Source organism: Pongo pygmaeus, chromosome 16, assembly GCF_028885625.2.
Source record: "Pongo pygmaeus isolate AG05252 chromosome 16, NHGRI_mPonPyg2-v2.0_pri, whole genome shotgun sequence".
Taxonomy (NCBI): Eukaryota; Metazoa; Chordata; class Mammalia; order Primates; family Hominidae; genus Pongo; species Pongo pygmaeus.
In genome coordinates this window covers 91,155,434-91,176,269 of record NC_072389.2, presented here as the reverse complement: position 1 = coordinate 91,176,269, position 20,836 = coordinate 91,155,434, and the positions used below count along the sequence as shown (strand labels likewise).

General features: G+C 39.8%; 1 protein-coding gene across 32 annotated transcripts in view; it reads right to left on the bottom strand.

Annotated features, from left to right (window-relative positions):
• Window positions 1-20,836, bottom strand: part of AKAP13 (A-kinase anchoring protein 13) — a 355,124-nt gene that overhangs the window by 197,447 nt on the left and 136,841 nt on the right. For all 32 annotated transcript variants that reach the window (XM_063652839.1, XM_063652864.1, XM_063652866.1 and 29 more), the window contains 2 exons: window positions 12,866-13,162; window positions 3,172-3,355 (listed from right to left, as the gene is read on the bottom strand). In XM_063652839.1, the coding sequence (XP_063508909.1) occupies window positions 3,172-3,355; window positions 12,866-13,162 (481 nt within the window). The remainder of the gene's footprint in view (window positions 1-3,171; window positions 3,356-12,865; window positions 13,163-20,836) is intronic.

The window sequence follows — 20,836 nt, the reverse complement described above, 5'->3', positions numbered from 1 at the left end:
AAGTAAGACTTGGTTTATCAAAATAGACTGGCAATCAAAATAAGCCTTGAACAAAGAAACACAAAAAGAACTTGGGCCCTAACCAGCACAAGGCTCCCCACACCCCACTTAAAAATTAAAAAGCAAAAAACAAGGTAAAGCACCAAGGAATTAAAACAACAAATGTACTTTGGAAGGGCTATAAATGGGGTTAAATAAGCTTGACTTTTCAGTAAAGTGTAGAATGCAACTAGTTATTCAATAAATGTAAAATGTACATAGTCATACTTCAATTTCATACTAACTGAAAAGAGGCAATAAAAGAGGCTGGCTTATATGTGGACAATTTCATTTTTAAAAAGCAGGGTGGGGAAGAAGATACCCAAAGTCTAAAACTATTAGAAAGACAGCATCATACATTGTGGCGATTCTTAACTTTCTACAAACCTCTTCGTGAATCTCACCAACAAATGCTTTATTCAGAAAAACATACGCATAAACGTTTATAATTTCAAGAGATACAGACCCCATGAAGTCTATTCTTGGGCCACTTTTTAAGAATCCCAGGAGTGGAAGGAAAGAGCTCTGGACAGCCTTTTGGCTTCTATTTCTGGCCCTACCACCTTGTTATCCTAATCCAACCACTTTGTCTCTCTGGATCTCAGTTTCATCTGTTAAAGATGATCTTTTCTTTTTAAGGCTGTAGTATTTCATTGTAATGAATATAACACATTGTCCATTTATCAGTGATAGACATCTAGGTTGTTTACACTTATGGCTCTGCGTGTGTGTGTGTGTGTGTGCGTGTGTGTGTGTGTGTGTGTTTGGTAATAGACAATAATTATATAAATTTATTTATTTATGGGGTACAATGTGATGTTTTAATCTATGTATATACTATAGAAAGATAAAATCAAGCTAAGTAACATGCCCATCATCTCAGCTACTTATTTTTTTGTGGTGAGAAATATATTCTTTTAGCAATTTTGAAATACATATTATTCTGACACATGTTACAACATGGGTGAACCTTGAGGACATTAGCTATGTGAAAGACAAACACAGAAAGACAAATGTTGCATGATTTCACTTATATGAGGTACCTAGAATGGGCAAATTCTTAGAGACAGAAAGGAGAACAGAGGTTGTCAGGAGCTGGGGGAAAGGAAGTTCAGTTTGGGTGATGACAAAGTTCTGAAAATAACAGTGGTGATGGTTACATAACTTTGTGAGTGTTGTGAGTGTACTGAATGCCATTGAATGCTGTACCTAAAATTTACTATTTTAACCATTTTTATGTTATGTATATAGGAAAAGAAAGGGGAAGGGAAGGAGAAAAGAAAACCAATAACAAAATGATCATTCTTGATCCTTTAACAACTGAAATTCTATCAAATTCTACTAGAATCACTCTCAGCCTGAGTGATTTGGGACAATCGCCCCCTTTCCATTTTTTAATTGCTAATTATGACTCAGAACTTTTTCTAAGCTTCAGAACAGTAACATCCCAGAATTCAAGTTAAGAGCTAGATCTGCAGCAAGGTGCTCATCCTCTCCCATCAGGGTCCTCTACTTGGAGATTTCTCAGGTTGGTTTTCCCTTACCAATCTCCCTTCAAAAGGAGGTAAGTGGCTTTCCCACATGTAACAGAAGTAGTACTTTAAAGCAAGCAAAAAAAAGTCCAAGAACAAACACACTCTAGTTTCCTTAAAGCTGTGCTGCAATAACAGTCTTGTGACATCCCTTCCAAGGATATAATGAAGCTGTTGTAATCACTTTATTTCCCCATTTGGATGGCAGTCCTTAACCAACTCTGCTTCCCAGCAAAAATCAAATTTAGAGGAAATGCATTTGAACTTCACAATAGTTATGCGGAGTTAACTGTTTCAACTTCTGAAACAAGGCCTCTCTTCCTGAGGCCATGAGGCTAACCGTAGAATGAATCCAATCATTGGCCAGATGGGAAGTGTGAAGGAGTAGAACGTATCACTCCCTGGAATACTGTCTTAGGAGAGCTCAGGTATCCAAAGCTCATTTGAGATAAGTGCCCCTCCTACCACCACTGTATCTGTAGCACCCATCAGAAAGCTTTCTGCAAAGAACCGTCTGTCTAGCTTGATGGGGAAAGGTATAAGCTTGGCAAGTGAAGCAAGAAAAAGCTGTTTACATAACCATAAGTAGCATTACATTCTGAGATCTCTTCTTGGTCCTTCCAGACTATATACACAGTTAAAAATGGTAAAACATAAAGCACAACTAAATTAAATCTGGCATGAGCAAAATATCTGAGAATTTGCTAATACTGACTCAATTTGCACAGGTCCCTCAATTGCTAAAGAACATAGATCCAATGGGGTTTATACTTGTTCAGATAATCTGGTGGAAAAGATAATGATGTTAACCACGAAACTAATAAAAATATATTAAACAACAGAAACTATTCTTGAAACTTCTTTATATAAACATTCCAATAAAAACTTTTGGCTGCTCTAGTGCATTTATTTCTTTATTTATACAAGAATAAAAGAGAGCTCTTCAAATGTTTTGACTAACAACCTTCCCCAGAGAACTCTTTAAAGAGTCAGGACATACAATAATTGAGCCCAAAGACAGACAGGATTTCCTACTGCACATTTCCAGGACAATTCAGTTGCTTTTTATTGCTGTTCATATGAAGAAACCACTGCTCTCAAATCTTATTCACAGAAATTACATTCAATCTAAAACTTAATTGTTTACCATATTTTCTGTATGCAATTATAATATGGAAGTACTGGTTTCTAATTAACTCTTTCAAGTCTTAAAGACATACTAGAAAAAAAATATGATATAGGAAATCTGTTTCCTCTTGTACTAAACCAGGATAAACTGTATACATTGGTAATGTTATGCTACCTCCACAGACAAGGCTCATTCTGACTTTTGAGTAAAACAGTAAAATATAAGAGATAAGAAATGAAGAAGGCAGGCAGGCAGAGGAGAGAGAAAATGGTAATATGACTTACGTTTCTCTCTCAGACAATGAAGTGGTTAGCAGGAGCAAGCTTACAAACCCCTTTGTAAGGCAAGGTACAGAGTTGAGGTTTTAATTTGTGGCAAACACACATTAAGATGCCAAGTGGGTGGTACTCCTATGAATCGGGGGTGGGGCTGGGGATGAGAGGAGAGAAATAAAGGAGAAGGAGCACTTACTCGGTTAGAAGCTGGTGCAGCTTGTGATAGCCTCGCTCCAAGGCCAAGCTCACAGGCGTCGCCCCTTCCTGGTTGTGGATACTGAGAGCTCCGCGGCCACCTGGCTTCTGCAACAGGAACCACGTCAACCTCAGCAGTCCCAGCCGCACAGCAAAATGCATCAATGTCTCTCGCGGGCCAGCATCTGTAAATGGGGGAGAAAATGAACATAAGTGAGGAAATAAAAAAACAAAAAACAAACAAACATAAATACAAGTTATGTAAACACTACTGCCTCCAAGTGCCTAAGACTGTAAAGTTAAGCTACAACATACAGTGTGAACAGCTTTATTGTGACCAGGTAGAATCAGCCCTCAAGTAAAGGCAAAACAAACCTACAAAAGCATAGAAAGTATAGGAAGCAAAATCTTCAATAGAACACAGCCCTGCAAAACAGAATCAGGACATTTCTATATCCTGACTTAATACACAGTGTTTGTTCAAACAATTTCACAGGCAGGCATATAAAGGTGACCCCCACACACATTCCTTTACTCAAATAATAATAACAGAAGCAAATGCAGCCCCACAACATGAGGTCCAAGAGGGAATAGCTGTTGGGACTTAAAAATGGTATAATTACTTTTTAAAAGAACACCCAGACACGAGTTGGCTAGTTAAACACTAAAAACAGGTTCTGCTTGTTCAGTACACATGGGTCTTTTTATTCCTCCACAATAAGGGCAAACCAAATTTCTGGCACTGCCAGCTTTATTTATTTGTTTAATGAGAGGAAGAAATGCATCTTCTGGCACAATAAGGAAGACTAACTCTAAGACAATCCACTAATAACTGCAGAAAGGAAAACGTTTATTTAACTTGAAATAAAAGCTCCCTCTTAGTAAAGTGAGTCGCTCTGAAAGTGACGGAATGAGGAAGGGCTTGTAGTTAGACAAATCTGGGTTTGAATCTGGCATTTACCATCTGTGTGACCAAGCGCAATTCATGTAACATCTCTGAACTTCACTTTCTTCATCCCTAAAGTGAGATACCAACACCTCACTCATAGAGGTGTAACAAATGAGAAGAGGTAGATGAAATGCTAGTATTATGACTGGCTGTAGTAGACATTCATTAAATCTCAGTTCCTCTCTGTTTCCCTGCTCTCTTCACTGTCCTCTTGGACATCAAATTACATTCAAGGTTCACCAGCAATACTCTCTTCCTCAGCAGTCCTCTGTGCCCAACCTAGGATGACAGGAGCTGAGGTCTTTGCAGGCATGCCACATATGGCCCCAGAAGGCTGTATTACACTTAACTCCAGGGAGCTGGGAATGGCACCCTGAAGTTGTGCCTGCCTCAGCTTAGCTATCATCTCTTATTCTTCATGGCTTCCCACGGGTCTAAACTTCTTCACTGAGCACTCAGACTTTTTGGACCCCAGTGGTTTTCTCCTTACTGTGAAGTCCTCAAATGCTTCTATACGTGAATATCACAAAGGAATGAACAGATTTTTGAAGCTGTGATTTTACACTGAATTACACTGTTTCCAAATGTCATCTGTGTATTAGTCTGGTATCCCTATTTCCAAGGTAAATTTCCTTGGAAGCACAATTTTTCATATTGTATATTTTCCCTACAGAACTGTATACACATGGACCAATTCAGGATTTAAAGGGTGTTTAACCAGAGGCACATGGCTGGAAAGATTATGCCCCAGAAGCAACAACTACACGTGCAGGTACAAATTTTAATAATCAACACCTCTGTGCAGGTGGCAAGGCCAGACAAAAGGACAAATAGAATCGTCACAAAAGATCAAATAGCACCATCTAACTTGTGCCTTACAGTTGTTCTGACATCCTTATCAAAAACAAAAGAGCTAATGAGGCACTAACTAGGAAATATGTAATTCTTTAGAGGCTAGTTATTTCCAACCTTGAAGCAGCTGTCTCTTTACCACCCTCCCACAACCACTCTTTTGATTTGTTATTTGTTCTGAGTCAGCTCAGCATTTGAGTAGAAATCCCAATACTACGGCCACGCGCCTGCTTAGGAGCTGATGCCCTGACTTCTGCACGCATCCTCTCTCAATTTCTTGAAGTCTTAGCAACTGGTACCACATCTGCTTTTGTGTAGACCCTTTCTGAGGATAACAGATTAGGAGAAAACAATGTAGTGAGGACCTGCTATGCACCATGCACTGGGCTAGGCAGTTTATGTCAACTTTTTCCATTCTATCTTCACAGTAACCCTATGAGGTCTGGTTATCTTCATTGTGCAAATGAAGGCAGATTCATAGAATTAATAGCTTGCCCACAGTCAGAATAAGGATTTAAAATCGAAAGTTCTTCTGTCTTGCATTTAAAAAAAATTTAAAAATTAAAAAAAACCTTTTCCATTACTCTACCCTGTTTCTTTTTGTTAGGAAATAAAACCACAAATACAAAAACAAGCAATCTTACAAGCAAGCTAAACTAATGTGGTTTAAAAAGCACCTTTTTATGTTTTCTTCCAACATTTTATTAGCTTTTCCAACGTACACATAGTTCAAAGAATTACACAGCAAATAGCCAGACACTCACTCAACAACCTAGATCCTACAATTAATGTTTTTCTATATTTGCTTTATCACATATATATATCCAACCATTCTTCCTTCTATTTCCCCATCCATCCACCTTATTTTTATGCATTTCAAAATAAGTTGAAGATATCAGTCCACTTCACCCAAAAATACTTCAGCATGCATATAATTAACTAGCATTCAATATGTAGTTACAATTTTAGGTGATTTATATACAACGAAATACATATGGTATAGTATACCCATTTGATAAATTTTGACAAATGCATATACACGTGAACCCAAATCTGTACCAACATATAGAAAATTACCAATATCCAAAAAGTTCTTTTGTCTCACTTTCCAGTTAATCCTCTCCTCCTCATTCAGAGCTAACCACTGTTCTGAATTTTTCACCTACATTAGTTTTGCCTGTTCTACAACTCCATATAGATGAAATTATAGAATATATACTCTTGTGTAAGGCTTCTTCGATGAACATGTTTGAGATTCATCTACATTGCTGCACGTAGCAGTAGTACATTCCCTTTTATTGCTGAGTAGTCCACCGCACGCATATACCCCCAGTTTTAGATATTCTCCCATTAATTTCTCACACATTTTTATTTGATTCAGGGGTCATGTGAATTAGGTTTGTAGAAGAGGCCAAGGTGCAAAGGGATAAATGAATATATGAATTTAGTTTCCTTTAGTCTGTGTTGTTTTAAGAGCATGAAAGCTTCCATCACTGCTTTCTTCCTTTTGTGTTTAAACTGCAGAGCTCAATAATTTAGGATCAATCTCTGTTCCCTTTTCTCTGCATCAGTACTCCTCTGTAATCTGAGTTACTCAACTTCATTTTTTTTAGATCACTAATGGCCTTTCCTACAGTGTCAACTGAGTCCTTTGTCCCCCGTGTGAATTAATTGTGCTTTAGGATTGTGGATGGCTGCATCATTTTTGCCAACTCACTCACCTTCCATCCTTGTCGTCATAATAATAGCTTTGCTGCAGATGTAATTAAAGCCCCTAACCAGTTGATCTAATAAGGGAGGTTATCCTGGATTGTCTGGGTAGGCCTGACTGCATTAACTGGAAGGCTCTTAGGTTTCCCCTGTAGAGAAGGGATTCCATTCCACCTGTGGAGGACAGCGCTAGCCTGTGCCTGTGGAGCTCCATCCTGCTCACGATCTTCCCTTCCTCACGTGATATTTTGGCCCATGTTGGTGGACTGACTTTTGCCCATGATCTTCCCTCCCCCTCGTGCCTTACAAATTTTGGACTTATTAGCCCTCACAATCAAAGGCACCATTCCTTGTAATAAATCTTAACATATTATTTCTCTTAGTGGTTCTGCTTCTCTACTTGAACACTGACTCATAAAACCTACTTTTCTCCTTGCTGTCTCCTTCTCTAATTTCATAATAAACCTGATTTTATTGAGCTCTTTAAAGGACAAATGGGAAATATCATCTAAATTTTTTTCTTACAGAAAGCATACTCAGAAAATCTTCCATCTGAATACTTATACTTTTCCCTTTCTTTATGCTGTAATGTTATTCCACAGACCCCATGTTGGCTGGTTATCCTGTTTAACCATACTTAATTGGAAAGATCTCTGCAGGCTTAGCTTCTACCCACAGAGAAGGAAAGTAGAAAATGTCTCATGTCGTGCTTTCTATTTACTTATATGCTGGACACACCTGTCACACACCTTCCCTCAGATCTGCAAAAAAGTTGATGTGCCTAGTAGGCATTCAAGCATGATGAGCCTGCTAGAGGGTTGTATCTTTTATAAATGGTCAGATTCTCTAAGTAAAATGTTCTGAGTTCTGAGATCAGTATAATCAAGGACTACTTTCCTACCCCATCAATCCACCCAGCAAGCCCTGCTCACAGTACTCTTTGAATCTATACCTATGACTCCAAAATCACCATTCTTTGTACTATTCTGGACTACCTCTTAAAAAACCTAAAGTCCCACATGATACAGGAATTCTCAGCTGCATGTGAAAGGAAGGAAAACAGGCCACTGTGAGAAAATGCGGTTGTGGAAAAATGAAACTTGTAACCTTGTAACAAAAACAAGGTTTCAGAGGCAACAAAACCTTTTGGAGCTTAAGTCCTACCACTACTAGTCTCGGGATCAATAAATATTAATCTTCTGCCAAAGAAAAAAAAAACCACTAGCAGTTTTAAAATATGTTGTTATTTTCTTTTCAGCAGTGATGACAGCTGAAAAAATACACAAACACAGGATGGGTGCGGTGGCTCATGCCTGTAATCCCAGCACTTTGGGAGGCCGAGGCAGGCGGATCACGAGGTCAGGAGATCAAGACTATCCTGGCCAATACGGTGAAACCCCGTCTCTACTAAAAATATAAAAAATTAGCCAGGCGTGGTGGCCGGCGCCTGTAGTCCCTGCTACTTGGGAGGCTGAGGCAAGAGAATGGTGTGAACCCAGGAGGCGGAGGTTGCAGTGAGCCGAGATCGCACCACTGCACTCCAGCCTGGGTAACAGAGGAAGGCTCCATCTCAAAAAAAAAAAAAAAAAGAAAGAAAGAAAAGTTACCAAACACTCTGAAAGGAGGTGGGAACTGAATCATCAAATGATTATGGTGGGCGACCTATTAACCAATATCAGATATATAGAACTGGGAATACACAGGCTGTTCTTACTGTAGTTTTTCCTAAACCTGTCTTCCACCTCTCCACCCAAATTTCTCTTTGAGGGGAGAATTCTTGCCCCCAAAGATGATCAGATCTCTTTTTCACTTGGTTATACAATATCATGAGTAAATAAGAATGAAGATTTCCCCCAGGACGTTTCTCCCTGCTTCCTCTAGAGCAAGTCTGCAGTGGGCCCGCCCTACATTACCTGGGAGTTATGCTGACTGCTACTGCACAAAGGTCTCTCAGGGAAAACACCCTTCTAATTTACCATTTTCACTAACCACTAAGCTGAGAAACTAAGTGAGACTTGGAAAATGCAGAGAAAAAAATGTCCTTGCCCCACCATTCACGCCACACCCAGATGAATCCTTATCACCTGCATTTAAGGCAGAACTGTGGCCAACAGTACAACGTGTAGAAGCTTGTTTATATAACTAGGGATGACAGAACATTTGGAAGATTTAAAAGGACAAACTCCCTCCTGTTCATATTTAAAGTGAAGATTAATTTTTGTAACAAGTAAAACATCAATGTTTTGTGTCTCTAAATGGTACATTCAAAATGAATAGCTTATAAACTAGCACACATTATCAGAATACACCTTCCTCCATTTCACAGATGAGGAAATTAAGTAACAGAGAGATTAAGTATTTTGCACAAACCCTTGCAACGAAGCCAGGATGCAAACAAATTGACTCCAATGCCCCTGCTTTTCCCACTTTGCAAGAGCAAAGTTAAACCCAGAATTCTTAACTTTATGATCATGCCTGAAGTTCAGGGAGACTTAAGAAATTTATCATATGTAAATGTGTGCAGGTAGGCACCTATAAATATTTTTTTCCGAGGAGAAATCTGAGCAATTTCCAAAGAAGTCACTGACCTGAAGAAAGCTAAAAAGCACTGCAACTAAACAATTAAAACAGCAGATTAGCCATAAATCTTACATAAACTACTTTGTGTAAGTATGAGGCTACAATACCTCTAAACATCCTAGCTTTCAACAGCAAGAAGTCCTGTTATGTAACAAGGTGCCTTATTTACCTGTATTACCTCAGGCATCATGGTTACTTTGTACCTTTCTCCTTTAAATACCTATTTAAAAGTATTTGATGTGCAACTCATTGATGTGAACAGACTATTCCATTCGTCCCTCAACAGCAGGCATGATGAACTCTTAACTGATGCTACTCTCCCCTTACTGTACCCAGTGTTCCCAGATTCTAATCAACAATTAATAGAACAATTTAAACTGCAGAATGTGAATTGGGCACAGAAAATCAGATTCCTGATCCCAGTTGTTGACTTAAAGACAGTTCTCTCAAGTCACCTGCATGCATTTCACCTTGCAAAGTATACAACTAACTTACACAATTTCTTTTGTTATTTTGATTATTATTTTAAATATATGTACAATAAAATTCACCTTTAGGGGGTGTACACTCCTATGAGTTTTAACACATGCATAGATTCTTATAGCCACCACCACGAAGAAGATACAAAACTCCAACAACCCAAAGAATTCCCTCATGATACCTCTTTGCAGTCAGACTTTCCCCACTCTCAGCCCCTAGCAACTACTCATCTGTTCTCTTTTTCTATAATTTTGCATTTTCCAGAATATCATATAAATACAATCATATAGTATGGAACCTTTGGAAACTGACTTCATTTTCCTGCATAATGCATTTAAAACGCATCCAAGTTGTTGCACGTCAACAGTTTGCTTCTTTTTATTGCTGAGTAGTATTCCACTGTATGGATATATTATAGTTTGCTTCTATATTCACTCAGTGAGGAAAATCTGGGTTATTTCCAGTTTTTGAAGATTATGAATAACATTACTATGAGCACATCTGTGCACAGACTTTTTGGTGACTACAGATTTTCATTTCTCTAGGATAAACACCCAAAAGTGGGATTACTGGGTCATATGCTAAGTGTATGTTTAACTTTACAAGAAACTGCCAAATATTTCTACAGTGGTTATACATTTTGCATTCCTACAAGCAACATATGAGATGTTCTTCATCTTTGCCAGCACTTGGTATTCTTCATCTTAGCCATTATGATAAATGTGTAATGATATCTCATTGTGGTTTTAATATGTATTTCCTTCCTTCAGTGTTCAAATTTGGTTTGGCCTTTGTTAGCACTGCTTGAGCAATTTTGTGCAACAGAAAATTTACCAGTACACTGACAGTACAAAAAAAAATTAAAGCTGGCCAATTCCCTCCTACTAAAGACAAGGAAGTTAAGTCCCAAAGAGAGGAAGTGGCCGGGCACAGTGGTCCACGCCTGTAATCCTAGCACTTTGGGAGGCTGCAGCAGGTGGATTGCCTGAGCTCAAGAGTTCGAGACCAGCCTGGGCAACATGGTGAAACCCCATCTCTACTAAAATACAAAAAAAAGTAGCAGGGCGTGGCGGCATGTGCCTGTATTCCCAGCTACTTGGGAGGCTAAGGCAGGAGAATCTCTTCAACCCAGGAGATGGAGGTTGCAGTGAGCCGAGATTGCACCATTGCACTCCAGCCTGGGCGACAGAGCAAGACTCCATCTCAAAAAAAAAAGAGAGAGAGAGAGGAAGTGGTATGTCCAAAGTTTCAGATGTTTGCTTTTTCTAATAGTTGTTTTTAATCATGGTAACATAAAACTATCCAACTCCTGGGCCCCTCTTTAAACAATACAAAACAAAACCATAAAACACCATAAGCCCCACAAATAACTAATGCAGTACTATCTTGACACTGATTTGTGAAAGGCAGCCAGAATAAACATTCCTGTATCAATACAGAAATAGGAGGAGCTAGAGGTATTAAGGCCCATCACCAGGTTTCTGAAAAGGCACTCATGCCTTATATAATGTCAAATATTCTGATCTCTAAATATTAGCAAGACAGAAGTTTCTTGGACACTATACCTAAAAAAAGAAGAAGAAAAGAATAAATCCTTTCTTCCTTGATTTGATACTTCCTTTCAGGTTTTACCTGGGCAGGATTATCCAGGTAGAATCTGACAGTATGGGACACCGTTCTGACGGCTAACCACAGGTTTAACTGTTAAATTTAGTGTAGATTTAAGAGAATCAAAGCTGGCAAAGACCTCTTTACCAATCTTCCATGGAAGAAGACAAAATTCATCTGAGTGTAGAAACTAACCATGCCATGGCTCAGGCCCCTCTGGGTATTTCTCCTCAGGAACTGCTCACCTGTGGGGAGGGTGACTTGTGGTCTGCTCACCCAACATAATTCAATACTCAAGGCTGGGTGGACTCTACAGGGCAGTGGTGTGACTGACCAGCTCTTTCACTGAAGACATAGAAAGTACAAACAGACCCTTCTGGCAGGAGCTCTAACATCAGGCTTCCAATCTAGATTTCATCACTAATAAAGTAAACATTTTCGTTTCTATTTCAGGACTCCTAAATCGTTCAATTGGACTTGAACTCAGAGGGGAAACTGGATGTTACTTATTGAACTCCAGGTACACATTATGTTTCATTAAAAAATATCTATACAGTTATGACATCAAGTAGATGTCATTCGCTACTAGAATTATGTGGGAAAATCCTTGTTTAAATAAGAGGACTTACTATGTAAACGTTTTTGAAAAAGTAGAGTTCTGGCCGGGCGCAGTGGTTCATGCCTATAATCCCAGCACTTTGGGAGGACGAGGCGGGTAGATTACCTGAGGTCAGGAGTTCGAGACCAGCCTGACTAACATGGTGAAACTCTGTCTCTACAAAAAAAAAAAAAAAAAAAAAAATTAGCCAGGCATGGTGGCACATGCCTGTAATCCCAGCTATTTGGGAGGCTGAGGCAGGAGAGGTGGAGGCTGCAGTGAGCCGAGATCATGCCATTGCACTCCAGCCTGGGCAACAAGAGTGAAAAACCGTCTCAAAAAAAAAAAAAAAAAAAAAAAAACAAACAAAGTCCTTTCTTCAGTGAATTCTCATAGGGAGGGCTAACAGATAAAGTCAGTAAGAGTGACACTAACCTGGTTAAGGAAGTGTGTGGTTTCTCACAGCACACCCTGTTCTCATGCTCCTCCCACTCACTGCCCAATCTTTCCTCTCCTTCACTTCCAGGCTATCTTTAGAGAACTTCAGAATACAATATGGAAAACCATGTCTTTGATCATTAAACACCAAAAAGTAACTCTGCTACTCTCCTCATGAAGAGCGTGTCACTTTCTACACTTGAGAGATCCAGTCTGAAATCCAGACCCACAGGAAGGTGATGTGCCACTCTCCTTGGGTAATCCCTAGGGTCATTTCGCTGCAACAACACGCTTAACAGCTCAATTGAAGAACCCAGAAGAGATGCCATTGAGGCCACTTTCCTACAGTAATTCTAAGATTTACTCAGCCTCAGTGGAAGACCTGAATATGATGACCATAGAGAAGCAGCCCCATTAAAAAAAAAAAAAACAGAAATATCACAAACTTAAAGTTTATTTGTAGACCATATAAATTCTCACCATGCAAACTCTGATCTGTCCCCAACACATTCCACTCCGCGGGCAGCTTCAGGTGCCTGAATGCCAGCACCAACCTCTTATCAAGCGAATTCACATCCCCAGATGGGGGTCCTGACTGGTCAAGAAAACGGGTAAAGTTCAAAGCCTGCTGATTTCCAGCACTGGTTGCTAGGAATTGAGCTGCATCATACGCTTCATCCTGGACGAAATGAAAGTCTTCTTCAGCCACCACAAACACGGGAAGGCCCTCTTTGGAAGCACAGAGCTGCACCTTCACTGTTTCACAGCAATCATGACCTAAAGAAAACACAGGCAGCAAATAAAACAGTATTAGAGCCTCACTGCTGAAAGGACGCTAGTGGGTCCTCTTAGCTCTTATTTCATGACATACAAATTTCTCCCCCTAAAAAACACCCCCTCCTTCCTCTTGAGCTCTGACAGCATTTTTCCAAACTTCTTAAAACTCCATTTTCAGCTTTTAACATTATTTGCAAATATGAATTCCCTTAACAAAGAACAAAAAACTTTGTATCCCAGCTTTCACCATGCCTATAACACGGTATCTGGAACTGAACAGGCTTTGAATGTCAACAAGGGCTATTCAATTTGAACAGATTTAAGAACGAAAGCTGAAGGACCTGCAAGGCCTAGCATATGATGGAAAGTCCAATAGCTACTGAACTAAATTAGATCTGAAAACATAACAGGAAAAAATATCACTCATACAAGTTATATAGCAAGAATTTTACAGATTCACTAGCACTTGCTTTATTATTACAATACAAAGGCTCACATGATGAAGCACTTGGAAAAGTACATAATTACTTGATTTTATTTTACTGCTATGAGCAATCCAAGGCCTAAAAAATAAATAATGATTTTTGTTCTCAGATACACTTATTTCCCATCTCAACCACTAATGTAATGAGGACTTCAATGAAATTACCTGGTTTGCATGAGGATAATGCAATGCTGTGGCTGGGAGCCCAGTTCAGGAAACGCAAACATGCCAAGGACTCCATGGTGCCCAGTGTACAGACTGGCAGGCACCTCAGGAGTGGTGATTGGAGGCAGAAAACTGCATGCCACTCCAAAGAGTTTGGCTGGAGCCAGGTCAGCAAGGTTTAACACCACGTGTCTATGGATAAGGCCTTCTTGGAGAATCGGGCTTTCTTTTGAAATTTTAGCCTCACAGAATTAAATATTTCCAATATTCAGAATATACTCATCACAATGCACACTGTATTTCCCGTTTTCACACACTGATCTCAAATAGCCAGAACTATGCTCCTATCATCATCCTTCTCCCATTATCTTTCTGATGACAGAATAGAAAGTAGAGTTAATGTTTTTGTTTGGGTAATGCCACTTCGTGCTCTGCCTGATTATCACAGGCACCCAAGCACATGCCACTTCCCTGAATCTCTAACACATTCAGACTGCTCTTCTACAGCTCAGGGCATGGAGGGAAACCCTCTACATGGTCCCTGAGACTGAATTTCCATACCACGGGCACAGGCCAACAGAGGTTTCAGACTTGGAACGAACTAAGCTTTCTGCTGTCTTTGAGAGAGACAATGTTTCTTCCATGTAATCAGAATAATAAGTAAGTTGATTTTCCACAAGCTTTTTTCCCAAGGACCTCCTTAAGCCCTCATCCTGTGGCAAAAGAAATCTCTCACTGCTGTGTAATTCTAGGGTGGTAGGAAGTATTTACCAAGCAAGTACCTAGCACACGCCAGGCATCTGACAGTCATCTCTCCCCAACAATTTTATGAGGCATGTATTGTCCTCAATTTATAGATGAGAAACTGAGACTTAAAGAAGTAACTTGCCCCATGTTACACAGATATTAAGGTGCAGAATTCATTATTCAGAGTCAAGGCTGATGCCAAAGGACATGGTCTGTTATATCAGGATGCAAGGGTTTTGTATCACATTGCCTATAAACAGGGCAATGTGTTTGAAGAGGAAGAAGGCTAAGAGCTAAGTCCCTGCCTAAGAGGAGCCTAACACTTGGAATGATGGGCTAGTATAACTTTTAAGCAAGAATAATTGGTTCATGAACCATGAAGGTAAGTCTTCACATGAACACTGAATCCACACGATACTCCCACTGCCTTCCAAGTCGAATTCTTTCTAAGAAGGCTGTAGGAAGCTGAAGCATCCTCTGCCTGGTGTGTGTGTGCAAGCACGAGCATGTGCACATGCATGCACACTTTATAATAATGTATATGTGGTATTTATGCATTTAATATATGAAAGAGAATTAGAGGAAAAAAGCAGTATTTCTTTGAAGGGCAGCCAGCCTAACTACACGGACATCTACGTTAGCAGAAACAAGCCAAATTATTCAGTTAGTAAGATTTGTCTATTTTTCTAGCAGAAAATGTTTCTTTTAAAATATTCTCTAACATCTGACTCAGTTTTGTTCAAGAGCTAAAAGCTAGACATCCATCAAGTCCAGACACTATGATCAGAAGGTGAAGATGAGTAAAGTAAGGAGTCTCAACTCCCCAGAGATTTACGGTCCATAACAGAGAATCAAACCAGTTGCAGATAACTGCAATGAAGTCAAAATGAGAGGTGTTCTACAAGAACTTTCCTATCTAAAATACCTAAATATCTAAATACAGTGCAATTTGGGGAGAGGAGTGGTGTATTCCATATGTGGGCAAAAGTAGGAATATTTCACAAAGGACATGGCAATTAAGAACTTAGGCCAGGCGCGATGACTCACGCTGTAATCCCAGCACTTTGGGAGGCTGAGGCAGGCAGATCACTTGAGGCCAGGAGTTCGAGACCAGCCTGGCCAACATGGCGAGACTCTGTCTGTACTAAAAATAAAAATTAGCCGGGCATCTGTAGTCCCAGCTACTAGGGAGGCTGAGGCAGGAGAATCACTTGAACCTGGGAGGCAGAGGTTGCCATGAGCCAAGATTGTGCCACTGGACTCTAGCCTGGGAGACAGAGACCCTGTCTCTAAATAAATAAATAAAATCTAGAAGGGGCCTCCTAAATTCTTTAATATTATCACCCATAACACCATACATAGCCTCACTTAATTTCCAAATAAATTGATGGTGGATGGATGATGAACGATGGATGGATGGAGTGATACGTATGTTAGTGAGGAGAACTGCTTTAAAGAAGAAATGCTGTGGTTCGTCAATAGAATCAATATATAGCATTGTCCCATTTATCCGAAATTAAGCTAATCTGTAAACTTCTGAAAGTCCTTTGAGGTAGATATGAATAAATGTCAATAAAGACCAAAATTTCACAATTCAATGATGATGATGTAAGTAATCTGAGATCCAAATTGAATTATGCCTTCAAACCTTAAATTTACAGTGCCTTAGAAGAGAGATTACACTATGTAAAACAGAATATCCACAGCCCTATCCATTTAACCAGTCCTTTTCCTTTCTTATTGATCTCCTTCCTCAAGCCTATGCAAAGATGAGAAACCTGAACCCTTGAATCAGAAAGGGAGTCACAATACCAATAAAAGTAAACATCATTCACACAGCAAAAAGCCATGGTGAAGCAATGCTACCTTACCCAAAACTGTGACGTGCCAAAGTAAAGTATCCGCACAGAAATTTGTCTGGAATTGCTAAAATGACTATTTACTCAGGCAGAATGGGATGAGGGCGAACGACAGGAAGAGAAACACAACAAGGTGGGATGGGTGTGTATGGGGTGGTTGTGCTTGGCAACAACAGTATACTTATCTCTTTCTGCTGCATTAGCAGAGTTTGTTAGCAGGTGACTAGATGGATGTGTGAGCTACTATCAGCTCTGTGTATAACTAAAATCAAACTGTATAACCGAGAAGGCAGAATGTCAGAAATAGCCATGAAAGAGATACCTGAGAAACCGTCCAATTGTTAATCCAATATTTTCCCTTCAGACGTGAATTCAAAATCTGAAGAAGAAACTATGAATCATCATAAGTAAAATATGCCATAAATCTGGAATTTGTTTGGTACGATTAGAGGCTTCTTCTTCAAAAGAAAACCTGAGGGTTAAAAGATGAGTGGGGAACTCAGGGTTTCCTGGATTAGTCTTTATTAAACTTAAGAGTACACTGGAAGCATTACTACTGATCAAGAATAAAGTACCTCACCCTACTGTCTGGAAATCAACCACATCAGTTTGGCAGGCCTACTCTCTCACATTAATGTTTTCCATTAGGCTCAAGTGGCTCTCAAGATTATTTTTTAATTCCTATAACCTTTCTGATAAAGCACCTGGGGAGGAAATGAGCATTTTTTAAAAAGTTACATAATACAGACTCAATAATAAAACTAAAATCACTACATATGCCTACACCAAACCTCTTACTATCATAAATTAGCTCTAGAGACATGACTATTTGCAACAGGGTCATTAGTCATATGACTACCTTTGTACCTAAAGACTGCAGGGTTATTTTATTTATTTATTTATTTTGAGACGGAGTCTCGCTCTGTCTCCCAGGCTGGAGTGCAGTGGCACGATCTCGGCTCACTGCAAGCTCCGCATCCCGGGTTCACACCATTCTTCTGCCTCAGCCTCCTGAGTAGCTGGGACTACAGGTGCCCGCCACCATGTCCCACTAATTTTTTTGTATTTTTGTAGAGATGGGGTTTCACTGTGTTAGCCAGGATGGTCTCGATCCCCTGACCTCGTAATCTACCCACCTCGGCCTCCCAAAATGCTTGGATTACGCCTTACACCATGCCTGGCCAACTGCAGGGTTATTAACAATGTCTACAATTACATTGCAAAGACATGGGGATGGGAAACTGTATCCAATTTGATATAATAACCACAATCTAACTTTCTGCATAAAAACAGAAGCTGCAGTAGGAAGAACAATAGCAGGATTTTCAGTTAGTTCCATGGTATTTTTCCTTTGATTCAATTTCCTGGTAACAAGAAAGGAAAATAAAAATCCCAATCTTTTTTTAAAAAGGAAAGTTCTGAAAATTTTACTGAACTTATGAAGGCAGCTAGCTACTCTAGAGGATTTAGAAAGGGGAAGGAGAGAGAAATTATTGGAAGAAACACGGCCCAAACTTTAATTCCATATTTTAAATTAGGAATTAATTTCTGAACATCTCACACTATCAAGTCCACTTACAAGAGAAATATAAATTATGGGGTGGGAGAAGTCTGCTCCCAGCTGAGTAAACTGTAGGGATCCTCATCAAGTATGCTGGCAATTAGCTGTCAAGTAGAAAATATTTGGTTTGAACTCCAGCTCCACTGCAACAGATTTGGTTATCCTGAGAAAGTCATTCAACCTTGAAGCCCGTTTTCCTTGTACACAAAATGAGAACACCATCAACCTTATGGATTGTTAGAAACATTAGAGCTGTGCACAAAGTATCTGGCATAAAATGGGCAACTAAAACTGGTAGTTTTTATTATTAGCTATTAAAATGCTTCTGTTTAGGAAACTCAAGGAAAACAGATCCCTAATACTCTACAAAGAGCTTCTCCAGCATGGCCCAACAAAGCTTGCCATTGGCACTGTAGAACTAAAAAAATAAAGTGAGGAGGGAAAGAATAAACAAAAACACTAGGAGCACCTAGGTGAGAAACAAAAACTTAACTATTGATGGTCCTCTGAAAATCACCTAATCTGCGCCTTTTTTATGCTGGCAGGTCAGGGGGTGTGTGTGTGCGAGGTTGGGAGAGCCGTCCTGCAGGCTCCTTCTCACTATATGGAGCACCACACCCATGGAAACCAAATATTGCTACTGATAAACAAAACTGCTGAAGCACAGCCCAAGAATTACTTCATTTCCTATTAAGCTAAAAGTGGAATGCATCCCATCTGGGCCCTCTCTTTTGAGGATGAAACAATAGGAACTTTGTTTCATCAGCTATCCAAAAAGAAACCCTAAAAGTGTTTGCTGGGCCAGCCAAGCCCAGTCCCACACAGATGTCACCTTCTAAGAGAAAAAATGATGGAAAATATAAAAATAATATCTTTATTACTTCAGTTTGGCATCAAAGTCTCTAAAAATTTGGTGTCTTTTTCTTCCTTCTGAAGTGTCTATGATAGGGTTAAAGGAAACAAACTTTCAGTCTTCAGATTCAGACTCTAATAGGAAATAGGATTATGTGCAGAAGTATACACCCACTGCTGGGTTTTGGGGACCTAATGGTAGTGTGCAAATTTGGTATACATGTAAAATGTCTCTATGTGTACAGGAGTATTTAATCAGAAGAGAACAAAGAGTAGGCACAGGAATTTCACCATGCGCATTTTAGAGGAGGAAGGAGAGATTTTAATGCTAAAAATGTGCTCTGCTATATTCCAGCCCACACCTCTGAGGCAGTGTTTCTCAGCCTTTTCTTCCATTATCATATCCCATAGAGCCTTTTCAGACATTGTTCTCTATTCACTCCTCACTTCATGAAATTTTAATACCACAGATATACCACAAATTTGTGTAACTGTGTTTTACATATACACAGTAAGTTTTTTTTGGTCTCCAAAAGGCAATTTTCACCCCCTTGGGAGGGTATCACTCCCTTAATATTGTATGCCCTAGGATTCCAGTGCTGTGTTCACGGTTCCAAAGTTATGAAATATATAATTTCCTCATAACATTACAACACGGCCTGGTGCGGTGGCTCACGCTTGTAATTCCAGCACTGTGGGAGGCTGAGGCGGGCGGATCACGAGGTCAGGAGATCAAGACCATCCCGGCTAACACGGTGAAACCCTGTCTCTACTAAAAATACAAAAAATTAGCCGGGCGGGGTGGCGGGCGCCTGTAGTCCCAGCTACTCAGGAACTCGGGAGGCTGAGGCAGGAGAATGGCGTGAACCCGGGAGGCGGAGCTTTCATGAGCAGAGATCGCGCCACTGCACTCCAGCCTGGGCAACAGTGCGAGACACCCTCTCAAAAAAAAAAAAAAAATTACAACTAAGGAGAGTAGATAACAGATTTTTTTCCTCTTCAACTAGTTCTCACTCTGTTTTTCCAGTATAACCACTGTATGTACTAATTAGCATTAGGACAGTAATTTAAGTTTTGTAGCATATAAAATCTCATCTGTCTAGAAATAGCTTGAGAGTATTTCAGAATAGGGAGACTGTTAGAAAAAGTCCAATAAGAATAACTGATTACCTTGACAGGCGTTGCCAGGGGCAGGGCCAGGCTAGGGGATGGGGGGTGTCAGAAAATCTCATCTGTCTAGAAATAGCTTGAGAGTATTTCAGAATAGGGAGACTGTTAGAAAAAGTCCAATAAGAATAACTGATTACCTTGACAGGCGTTGCCAGGGGCAGGGCCAGGCTAGGGGATGGGGGGTGTCAGAATTCTCTAATAAAGCCCATTAAATTAAAAGTCTACAACTTCTTTTCAAATATGCTATTCCATTTGGTAATACTGGACATCTGCTGCTAGAAAGTAATTCTTGGCTGACGAGAAATGAAAGAGGCCAGGCATGGTGGCTCATGCCTGTAATCCGAACACTTTGCTAGGTGGAGGCAGAAGGATCACTTAGACCAGGAGTTTGAGACCAGCTTGGGCAACACAGGAAGACACCATCTATACACACACACGCACTCACGCACGCACGCACACACACACACACGCGCCACTTATGATGGTGAGTGCTACTTGGGAGGCTGAGTTATAAGAATAACTTCAGCCTGGGAAGTCAAGCCTGCAGTGAGCTGTGATTGTGCCACTGCACTTCAGCCTGGACAAAAGAGTGAGACTCTGTCTCAAAACAAAACAAAAAAAAAGAGAAAGAAGAAGAAAGACATAACATATTATAACTCAGACCATTTGTTGCAATCTGGGCTGCAATTTTTTTCTTTAAACCCAAAAGAACTTCTGACCAGGTAAATGTATTTTTCTTTTTTAATGACAAATTTACTTTATGAAGTACCTTCCCTTATCAGTGAAAAAGAAAAGGAAAATATAAAAGAGCTGAGTCAAATTTGGAGTCAATAAAG